At 32.8% G+C, this 11,529-nt stretch overlaps 1 protein-coding gene across 1 annotated transcript in view; it reads right to left on the reverse strand.

The window, feature by feature from the left end:
* The window catches only part of Cul3 (cullin 3), a 48,028-nt gene extending 37,008 nt beyond the window's left edge, over positions 1 to 11,020 (reverse strand). Inside the window, exons 1-7 of the mRNA XM_080159889.1 lie at positions 10,900 to 11,020; positions 9,750 to 9,859; positions 7,590 to 7,727; positions 4,072 to 4,265; positions 3,528 to 3,662; positions 2,564 to 2,678; positions 212 to 289 (exon numbers count right to left, since the gene is read on the reverse strand). Coding sequence (XP_080016015.1) covers positions 212 to 289; positions 2,564 to 2,678; positions 3,528 to 3,662; positions 4,072 to 4,265; positions 7,590 to 7,727; positions 9,750 to 9,859; positions 10,900 to 10,906 — 777 coding nt within the window. The 5' untranslated portion in view covers positions 10,907 to 11,020. The remainder of the gene's footprint in view (positions 1 to 211; positions 290 to 2,563; positions 2,679 to 3,527; positions 3,663 to 4,071; positions 4,266 to 7,589; positions 7,728 to 9,749; positions 9,860 to 10,899) is intronic.
* Positions 11,021 to 11,529: the final 509 nt, after the last annotated feature.

Raw genomic sequence — 11,529 nt, forward strand, 5'->3', positions numbered from 1 at the left:
GTAGAAAAAAGGAGGCCAAGTTAACCAACTATATTGTAAATTGATATTTCGATGAACCTATAGAAGAACTTTTAGTACTATAGTATGGGGCTACTGGCTAAATATGTTACAACTTAAGTAAGCATGAGAGCTTACACCTTTCCCTCCGAACATTACTGAGACGAATTATAACGACATTTATAAGAAAAGAAATGAAATCTTGTAAACTTGCCTCAACAATTCTTTGTTCTGTGCTCTCATCCAGATAATGTGTGGCTCTCTCTGCTTCTTCATTTATCCTCGCCTCAACCTAAAAAAAATAAACAAGAACAATAAGTACCACAGCAATAACAAGAAATATATGATGATGACAAGGGGCGTGGTGACGCTTCGGGTACAAGTCCTCGCCACGTTACACTGCATTTAAAATTGCAGTGTAACGCACTCAATTGCCTAGGGTAAACAACCTCCATCATACAAACAATCCTTTGTCTGAAAAGTCCTAACTGTGCATGGAAAAGAGTTGCACCTGTTTTGGGCCAAGGCATTTCCCCATCTCTTTGATCTATATATGTACTAGGGTTGGGCCGGATACTTTTTTGGTCGGATACCGGATATCCGGCTGATTTATAATGCCGGATATCCGGTTCCGGCCCGATATCTGGCCAACGTTCGATATCCGGCAATTTACCGGATATCCGGCCGGATAACCGAATAACCCGGCGTCAAAAATCAGCCGGATATCATGAAACCGGATAGTTTTAATATCCGGTATCCGGCCGGATATTGAAAATGGCCGGATAACCGGCCAGACCGGATATCCGGCCCAACCCTAATATGTACCGCATCTGACTAGAAGCAGTAGGAACCCTTTTAAACGTCTTTAGTTATGACGCGGCGTCGGACCAAGATTCGAACCAATCACCTTCCCGACTACGAGCAGATGCGCTATGTAAAGAGCCACGGTCGCGGGTTACAACAAGAATAATATACATGATTAACAAGTTCAAGTCTTTACAACTTGTTCTATGGTGTAATAGCTTAACGCACTTTCTACATAATAGAAATTTTCAGAAACTTTGCTGCCAAACATCAAAAATAGAAGAAGGAAATCCACAAGGAAAGGATTATAACAATAAACTCCTTAAAAATTCTACAACTACATTAAAAACATTGAAATGACTTTGCAGAATTATAATGTTGATGTTTGTGGTGGGTTGGCCTCGAGGTTCTAAAAGGGAGAAGAAAATTTACGATTTTATGTACATCCCCAATGTTGATAAACAATATTATTCCATCTTTGAATTTAAATTAGGTGTTTAAAAATTTGGACAAACAATTGGAATTAAATAAAAGTACCCAAAGTGTAAAAGCCAACGAATGAGACACCGCGCCGTGTTAATAAAACTTTGGGTACCAGTATAATTAACAGTTCAATGTCTCATCCCTCCTTCCCTGTTTGGCCTTGAGTATAATTAAAGTAAGAGGAACTAAATCCTCATGGAATATTAACTAAACATATTTTCATATATTCAATAAGAGATATAAGTTTTCCGGAATTTTAATGTAGGGAGTAGATTTGAAATCTGCATCAAATTTTAAGGATTTTTTATAAAATTCGTTTTTTGTAAAATTCTTTATCTAAAAGCGAAAATACATTTTAAGTTAATTAATTTTGACCAATAGGATAGGTGGATTTTAAGCTACCTGCGCTCTAATTGGTTGAATGATGTACAACATCCAATCAGAGCGCAGATTTTTTAAATCCACCAATCACAGATGCCAAAATTAATTAACTTAATTTGTATTTCCGCTTTTAGATAAAGAATTATAGAAAAAACAAATTTTATAAAAAATCCTTAAAATTTGATGCAGATTTCAAATCTACTCCCTACATTACAATTCCGGAAAACTTATATCTCTTAATATTCAACAATAAACATAATCCTTCTCTGGTGTACTCATTCAGGGAGGGAGGGAACAACAGAGGTGAAATTAATTTTTTACTCCTTCAAAATCCCAAAATAACAAAAAGCATACCTAGGTAATGACAAAACAAAATTTTGAGAAGAGTAGTTTATATCCTTTTTTTCACTACATTTAATGCCTTTGTAAACAGTAAAAATTAACTTCTCCTTTTATTCAAGCACAAATAAATTACAGTTTAGGCCTCCATGTCCGTACGTCAGTCCGAAAAACACACTTAAAATGAAAGTTTTTGTTTGTTTCAATACCTTTTTAGTCCTGGAAGGATTAAACTTTACAAGAATATCAACAATAAAGATTAGGTACTTTGAATTAGGAAACAGTGTAAAAAATATCTTAGTTTTGAATGATAACTTGACAACAAGATTATAAAATTTAGGGTACAAGTAAAAATAACAGTTCCCTCCCTCAAATAATTCCTAACATATGTAATATGTATACAGGATCTGGCACTGTTTGTTTTCGGGTACGTACTAGTAAAATTAAAGTTCATTTTTCCCACCCTCACTCCAAATAATTCCTACCTGGCGCTGTTTCTTTTCGGATACTAGTAAAATTACACTCCAATTTCCCCTCCTTCACTCCAAATAATTCCTACCTTGTGTATATAAGAGCTGGCGCTGTTTTCTTCCAAAAATTTCTGACTTTCAATCATGTAGAACTCTGCTGACTGCTTCAAGAAATGAGATTCAAAATCTTCCTCATAAACATCCCTAGGTATAAAAATTGTTATTTTTTAGTTAAGTTGCGAAAAGGGGACTGTGCATTAACAAGAGCAACTCATATTTACCACCTTACAGTAGTTCTATTTTGCATTTATTAAAATTAAACACCTATTGAACTAGCATATTCTTAAAGAAAATACTTAGGTTCATTGATGGGAGTTACTAAAAACCACTTGCTCTCGTTCGTGCATGGTACCCTTCAAAATTTTATTGTGTCTTAAAAGATCTTAAAAGTGTGTGGGAGAAGAGGGGAGGGGGCGCTAGGATTAGCCACTTGTAAATTTTACTGTTTATGGTACCTATTAGGGTTGGCAATCCGAATCCGGGATCCGGAATCCGCCGGTTTATTTTGGAATCCGAATTTGAATCAGGAATCAGTTTTTAATAGCGGATTCGGATTCTTAATTGGTAGGCTAAAATTTATCATCATTATATATAAAATCTTCAAAAAATCTGGTTCGATTCTCGGAAGTGAATTATAGTGAACACCAAGAACATTAATTTTTAGGATATATGTAGCACTTAAATTTTTTAATTTTAAAAAAAAAAGCCTTTTAAAATATTGCTGGAATCCGAATCCGGAATCCGCTAAAAAAAAGAATCCGGAATCCGCCATTTTTTTGACGGATTCTTGTAAGAATCCGAATCCGGTCCAAAAATTTGACGGATTGCCATCCCTATACCTATATTGTTACAAAAAGTGGCACATCGCACACCAGCCCCCACCCCACCGCCCCTTAAAGCTTGAAAGACAGATAGATACATTTGTACTTTAAAAGTCATGACGTTTGCAGCTCTACAATATTGAGGGATAACCTTAATTAAAAATTTTGTCACCTTCTATCCAGTCCAAGCATCATCAGCATCTGGCAGGCAGACTTGATGGCCAGCCTGTCAATAACCTCGCCACGTCTCTCCTTCATAATCATGTCCAGCAGTGTAATACGGAGATGGTTGCCAATGCAGCCGTATCTGAAAAATCAGAATTTTAAAATTCAGGAGGAAGAGAAGAAAACTGCTAAAATCTTGTAATAAGTGTATAATATTATAAGCTGAAACTCTCTCATATACCTACGTATATATATAAAACAAGAAAATACTTTAGAATTTTTTAACCCTTAAATAAGATTTCAGTCTCTGTGTTACGTACTATCTTGCTAACCGCGGAGCCGATATGATTCTCCTTTATAATGTAGCTTCTTATAAGTCATGACAGGGACAATTTAATTGTGAGGTAGGGTACCATTACCTTCTAAAAAGAAAATCGCCTCTAGAAAAAATGTCCTCAACCCCCCCCCCCTCAAATGCCCCTAGAGAGGCCTACAGATATTTGGAAGTACATATTGATTTTGCTACTAACCATTATTCAACACATACTTACCTAACTACTTTATCTCTGAAAATGACGAGGCCGAGATTGTAAACATTTTCACAATTATTCTGCTGCACGTAGACTCTGTCCATGTACATGAGGATGTCTCTTATCATCACCATGGAGGTCTGGTGGTCGTTCCAGGCCGCGTTCAGGGTCTGCAGGAAGTTATTGTTCAGGGCTGCTAACACGTCGTTCCTCACCTTAACATACACAATATAACTAAATTGAAACTAAAACAAATTATGCCTTAATCAAAGTGGCTATTCAAAATATTTATGAAGTTAGAGAAACGAATTAGTATAGGTACCTACTAAGAATATTTTTAAATGTCTTGGAGGGGTTGGAAGTTAGATAATACCTAAATTTCTTTTGTAGGGTTAATCTTTACTATTGAGAAAAATATCCAGTTCTAGCTAATTTGAGGTTTCCTCCCAATACAAAATAATATAGACAAGAATAAACCTTTTTCAAGGATAAAAGATATTGTAAAATTGCAAAAAACACTTAGTGTGCGCAACTTTGAAACTGGTGTTAGCCAGGATCACATAATATGTGAACATATGCTGTGCTGAGTGTGAGGCCTTTAAGTTACCCAAAAAAAAGTTTCCATTAAATTTTCGACTTCATCTCCTATTTTTACACAAATTACTAAAAATATTTTGCATGGGTATTAGGGTAATAATTGGATTTTTGTAGAAATGCCATTCCCAAACTAATTATCTTAACATAAACGTCACTGGCAGAAAGAATGCACAGCACACATAGAATTTTATTTTCAATTTCTAAAGATTTCCATATTTCTATTTTATTATCATTATTATCATTTATTATCATTTTTGTTGCTTATTAACAAGTACAACAAGGATGAAAACACAAATATAACGCATTTTATTTTTAATATTATATAAAAATCTGAACAGAAGTAAAGTATATCTATCCCAAAATTATTTGAATACAATGAACTTGATTATAGATAAGCTTCGCTTATCATCCACTTATGCTTAATAATCCTTGGAATCCAGTTTTTTTTGAAAATCAAAAAAATATTGCAATAAAAAAAGCTAGGTAGGTAGGTAGGTATCTAAAAATCATCATGTGTGATAACACACTAGTTATATTATTTGGCATGAATCCTATTACACAAAGAAGTAAGCTTTTTTGTCTGTAGCGAAGGATTTCGCTAACCGCTGTACCGATATGGTTCTTCTTTGCACACAACGGTCTAAGGGTGGAAATTTGGCAAAAAAGTCATGATCAAATTTTCTTATTTTAACTTTATATTATTGATTTACATACCCCAGCGCATGCATAATGGACAAGGAAAAGAAAAAATAACGTTTGGAACTAAGTTTATTTTTACTTCAAAGTTGGGTCAAATCAATATTTTTTGAAAGTCAAAAATCTACTTTTTATTTTCTACCTAGATATGAAAAAAATTTTTTTTTGCATAAATATCTATTAAAAACTAATTTCGTTCATATTCTTTACAAATATATACACCAAATCAATAAATAAAAACATTTTTATTATATATTTTACCTTATAAGTGTTAATTTTATGCTTTGAAAGTAAATTTATGAAATAATTTTCGTCATTTTTTTACTGAAAAATTTAGCAAAAAAAGTTAGTTTTCGTCATTTTACTCCTAGTTGCGCTACCGACCCCATACCAAACCATATATGATTCAAAATTTTGAGAATATAATACAACTTTTAGTCAAGTTTCCAGAGTGGGGTCGGTAGCGCAACTTTAAAAATTTCTAATCTGAAAATTGCCTGTAAAACCTAAATTTGAAGGGGGGGGGGGGGGAATTACAAATCATAACAGCAATCTTAATTTCTCTGTTATTCCATTACTATTAAAGATAATTGAGTAAAACTTTTTAAAATTAATCAGTAATTACTTGAGGAACAATAATTTTAAAAGAAAACCGCGACTTACCCGCAGTTCCCGCAAAAAAAGCCGCCGCCCGCAAATTTTAAAAATCTAATTTTTTAATTTTAGTGTTTAGGGAAGGTTTTTGCAACTCTTGTCCTTAGAAGGAGTGTGCAAAAATAAATTTTGTAGTAGCGTAGCTACTTTCAAATTCGCTAAGTCCGTCAGTCTGTATGAACTGATATGTAAACATCGTGAATTTCTTTGCTACTACTCAAGACGGTTGAAAGAATATCTTTTTATGAACATTATCTGTCAACAACCATCTAGTGTAAAATTTATTTGGTCCGTCGATAGGGAAAATTTGATCTACTACGCAGTTTTATTTTGTAAGAAAGCTGATTTTTTTGTGGTGATTAACTCACCAACGAGCATCTACTCTTTAGTTCACTTGGTCCCCTCTGTCTGTAAAACTCTAAGAACATTAAGATTTCAAAGAGTAAATGTGTTTGTATCTTCTGTCTTTTTTTGAAAGATACAAAGCATTTTTATGTTATGATTTAGCTGGCAAATACTGTTTTAGTCTATTACTTGGTCTACCGGTTTTTCTTTACTGTTTTAAAATGAATTAAAGTTTGTTTGATATCAATTTTATGATGGTTATCTTATTTTTGGTTAGATAGGGGGGGGGGGGGGGGGAAGGGGGCATAGATACAAAAAAATATTTAGTTCAGTTATGAGAATTCTTTTTCCCTTTAAAACTCAGTCTGATACTTTTAAAAACAAAATTAAAATTTTAACTTCTGGTTTGGTAGTAGAAAGAGGGGGGGGGGGGGGGTGGCGGTGTTGGCCCCTGTAGGCCATTGAAGGACAGTACTAAATTTAAATAGGTACTTATAATAGTAGACTATACAGGTAGAAAAATACTTTACAAAAAAAAATTAATCAATATCTTTAATAGGAAGCTCGATTATTCAGTCTCAATATTCATTTTCTTTAAGTTTAAAAAGACCTAACCCCTCTTAAATAAATTATAAATATTAAAAAGCAGTTGTAAGTGGATAGAAAAAGGTGTATTATAATACTTTTATTCAGATAGATCACACTTTTCTATTGACTCCAAACAGCCAAATGAGGTAGCAAATAACACGGCGGAATTCGGCGGTAGACGGCGGTTTCGGCGGGAAATCCCTATTATTTATTAATAATCGTTTACCTAGGGTAGTAATTGAATCAGGGAAGAAACTTGGTTCAATTATCTTTAAAAATAACGTAGTAGTAACGAAAAGTATATTTTAAAAATCACCCCTTTTTGGCTACCCCCCAATCACATTCCTGTGCACGCACCTATACATGACCAACTTTAAAAAGTTGCCTAGTGTAATATATTACTCATAACTTTTTATTTTAATGAATTCGGACTGGTTGAAGTGTAAATATTTAAATTTGATTAAAGCTATACCAAATTTCCACTAAACCCCTTAAATAGACCATAGTGTTGCAGTAAAGCTTTTAATAGGTCCTGAAAAGGTTTAAGGCTATTATATTTTTTATAAAAAAGTCTTGGTATGGTTTTAGGCTATTTTTCTGCCCTTCTCTATCCCTTCAAATATATGCCCCTAGATGCAGTAAGCAATAAATTGACTTACCCTGCTCTCTAGATGTGTGGTGACTACCTCCCTAAGCCCACTGTAGAGGAGCTCCCCATGTTTGTGTAGGACCATGGTGTATGCATTCCTGTACAACTCCTCGAAACTCAGACCAGAGTTGTTCTTGTGTTGAATCTCCTAAAGAATATTGAAAAATTTAATTTAGCAACACTACCTACCTAGTTGTATTATTTTGCGGATTTTTTTAAGAATAAACTTTAGACCTATATAAGCATATGATGACCTATGGGATTTTGTTCCCAATACTTTCCTCCCAACTGTGAGCTCAATCTACAAAAGTGACTATTCAGAACCCCATCAATCAATCAACGATTCTAAAGATATTTTGCTCTATCTTGAATTACAAAATATTAATCTAAGATAGTAAGACTAAGTAGGTACACCATTATACAAAAATATACCTATATTATATACAAAATATAGTTAATAATTTACAACATAGTACAAAAAGTTTTAAAGCTTTTAATCTATTATGTATATTATTAATAAATAATCTAAATATTTCTTTAAAGCTTTTAAGGATATTAGTAGACATTTATTAAAAAAGGCCGATCATATCCAAAGGTTTAAAACTAAAAATGAAATTAATTGCAAGATCTTTAGAATTATTCATTTTCGAAGAGTATTTTCAAGAATTTAAATCCCCAGCATATAATTTGAAAAGGCGAAGGGGTGAACAACAAAGCAAAAAATCACTCATTGCTAAAACAGTTAAAATTTTAGTTTGAAGATAGGTAGCTATATCTAGTTTCTTCTAAGAACTGTGCCTCATTAAAAGTACACAAATAAATGCATCGGGAAATTTCCACCAAATTGGCTGTTACAGATACGCTTTCATTATTGCTTCAGAAAAGAAATCTAAATTAATCAAATTTGTGAAGGAAGAAAATCTCTTGTCCTGTTTTATTTATTTTCTGACATTGATGTTTGTATTAGACTATAGATTACACTTATACAGTTGACACGTGTTTCTTATTCGACGGTTTTTTAAACAAGGATGACAACATCCATAAGTAGCAAAGCTCAAAGATTATGAATGGATATCAGAAAAAATTGCTATAAAGCAGTTTCATACAATAAACATTAATCTTGATAAAATAGGGAAATAAGGAAACCTTAAAAATCACGCAACCTTAAAAACCACGAAAATTTTAAAATCTAGGAATCAATCTAGCATCGCAAATTCTAGACAAATCTTAATGAAACTTGATAAAAATATGTAGAATATGAGCATATTCAATTCCTAATAATTTCAGCCGCAAATCATGAATAGGAATCGAGAAAACCATAGAAAACCTAAAAATCTAGGAATCGATCTAGCACCCCAAATAATAAAAAAAACGTAATAAAACTTAAGGAAAATATGTGAAATGTAAATTTAAACAATCCCTGAAAATTTCAGCCCATTATCTTAAAAAGGAGTTGAGAAAATTACAAAAATATGAAAATCTAGGAATCGATCTAGCACCCCAAACAACAGACAGATGGACAAAATAATGTATAGATTAGATAGGCATGTGTTATAAGAATCTTCACTAAAAATTTCAGCTGTCTATCTTTTCTAGGAGCCGAGAAAATCACGTTTCCCCCACTTTGTCTCAGACGGACAGACGGACGGACATTTCGAATTATAGAGTAGCTTCGCTACTAAAAAGGGCGAGGGCTGAAGTATCCCTTTTAAAAACCAAAAATAAACTTATCATAAAAACAGCTATCTTAACCCTAACCCTAAAACGACCAAGCTAATATTGCTTTATTCACTTCTACAAGATATGCGATTAAAGATTTTTTCCTTTAAAATATACCTATTTCGTTATGAAGCAGCAGAAGTTACTAATTTTAAATGTTATGGTTGAGATAGATTTTAACTGTTAAAACAGCTATCTTAATAAAGCATAATGTGAAAGCCTTTTTATGTTTTTGGCAACGCGATGATAACATTGATGTCTCTTTCAGTTTACAGTGCCATTTTGAATTTATTATATTGAAGCAAAATTTTCAGTCCTGTAACTAAAAGTCTTCCACCTTTTTGTTTTGGTTTGGTTTCCAACGTGGCACTTCAAAATGTATTTCTGACATTAATTCTAGTTGAACTAAAACAAAATAACTTTTGTGATGATTGGATGATACTAAATGTACCTGAATAGCGGCCTTCAGCATATTCCAAATATTCTCCACATATTTTTCATCCATAGTCATGGGAAAGTTTCTTATCCGCATCTTGCCGTCCTTCTTTGTCATGGGACCGCCTAAATATTTTAGAGGATTTTCAATATTTTTTTCGAAGATTTTTAAAATCAAAATATTTATCGACGGACATTTTCTATTCTCTGCTTAATTATTTTCATAAAAGTAGATCATTAATATAGGACTAGCAACATAAAGAATTGTAGAGTTTTACTGTTTTACATTAAGTAGGTACCTAGGTCGATTTAACTATTAAAAATTAAGTTTCGATGGAAAACATGTAGCTAAAGGACATTTAAAAAAAAAATTCACAAAAATCTTTGGGTATAGTCCCTTTCGTAGCAACGCTACGCCTCTTAAGGGGCGTTTCTTCGTATTTTCACAGTAGCCTTTCTCCTTTTTCTAGCCCCTGCGTGGGGCTCTAACTGTAAGGGGCCAATTGCCTAACCATGCGGGGCAATCACCTCACCTAATATAACTTAGCCTAAAATAACCTATCAAAAGCAATTTAAAAAATAATACGAATCGCCCTTTAAGAGGCAATACCACGAAAGGGACTATACCCGTATTTTTAGATATATCTTTAAAAATTTGACATAATAAGTAAATCCATAATCATAATCCCAGCCACCACACGTTTGTTATATAAAAATTATGTAAAAAAAAAATCTTATACAACTAGATAACATGTTTCATATCTAAAACTAAACTTACACAACCAAATAACATGTCAAATTTGAAACTATACATTTAAAAATTAAATTCTGGGTGTTCACTTATTTCCGCATATGATATCTTAACAACAAAATAAGGATAAGTGGGGGTATTTTGCTGAAAGAGAAGGGACCATGGGCTTTTTATTACACTAGTCCCAGAAGTTCTTTAATAATGCTTTCTTATTCGTTGCCCTAACAACTTTGGGGACCTTTGGTTGATCAATTAAGTTGAGTGTTCAAACCACTAATCTTACTCTACAGTAGGGGTAATTTTGTGTATCATAATTGGGGATCAATCTATCGTCCATTGTCTTATCCCGTGAGATTCATGGGTATTTTGACTATAATTTGCGGAATTGAATGAACCCCTGAACTTTTCTACTCACCCTTCATCTTAAAAATTTTCTAATTTCTCCAATGCTATTTAAAAACTGTTCTTCTATTCATAAACCATCCACATAGATAACATAAAAATATCTCTGAAAAAAAAAATAGAAAATTTTTCAAATATTATTAACCAGGCATGATGTTTTAAATACTTATATTATGTATATATCACAATGAAATGCTCTCTTTAACAGGTAATTTAAATATGTAAATCTTATTTTTGATTTTTGGTGCAAAATAGTTTGATTTTCGTAAAGAATAACATTACCTATTCATTTCATTATTTGGGAAGGGGCTGAAATGGGTTTTTAAAAGATGCCGCGTTTTTTCTCCACATTTTTTACGCTATGAATAACAAGCGCGGCATTCGCGAAATCTAAACAGAGTATACAACTTAAGAATTTAAAATTTTAAAATTATTATTTAAGCCATTTGTATGATGTCTAATATAGCTCTAAAAAGATATACTAATTAATATGCAGCAAAAATGGATTTAAGATAATTTTTTTTTCTTTTAAAAAGGCTGTACCAAAAGCGAAATAATTAAATAAATAGTTGAATACTCTGTTTAGATTTCGCGAATGCCGCGCTTGTTATTCATAGCGTAAAAAATGTGGAGAAAAAACGCG

The sequence above is a fragment of the Acartia tonsa genome, chromosome 5 (genome assembly GCF_053477335.1).
Source record: "Acartia tonsa isolate MP-2025a chromosome 5, ASM5347733v1, whole genome shotgun sequence".
NCBI classification, from domain to species: domain Eukaryota; kingdom Metazoa; phylum Arthropoda; class Copepoda; order Calanoida; family Acartiidae; genus Acartia; species Acartia tonsa.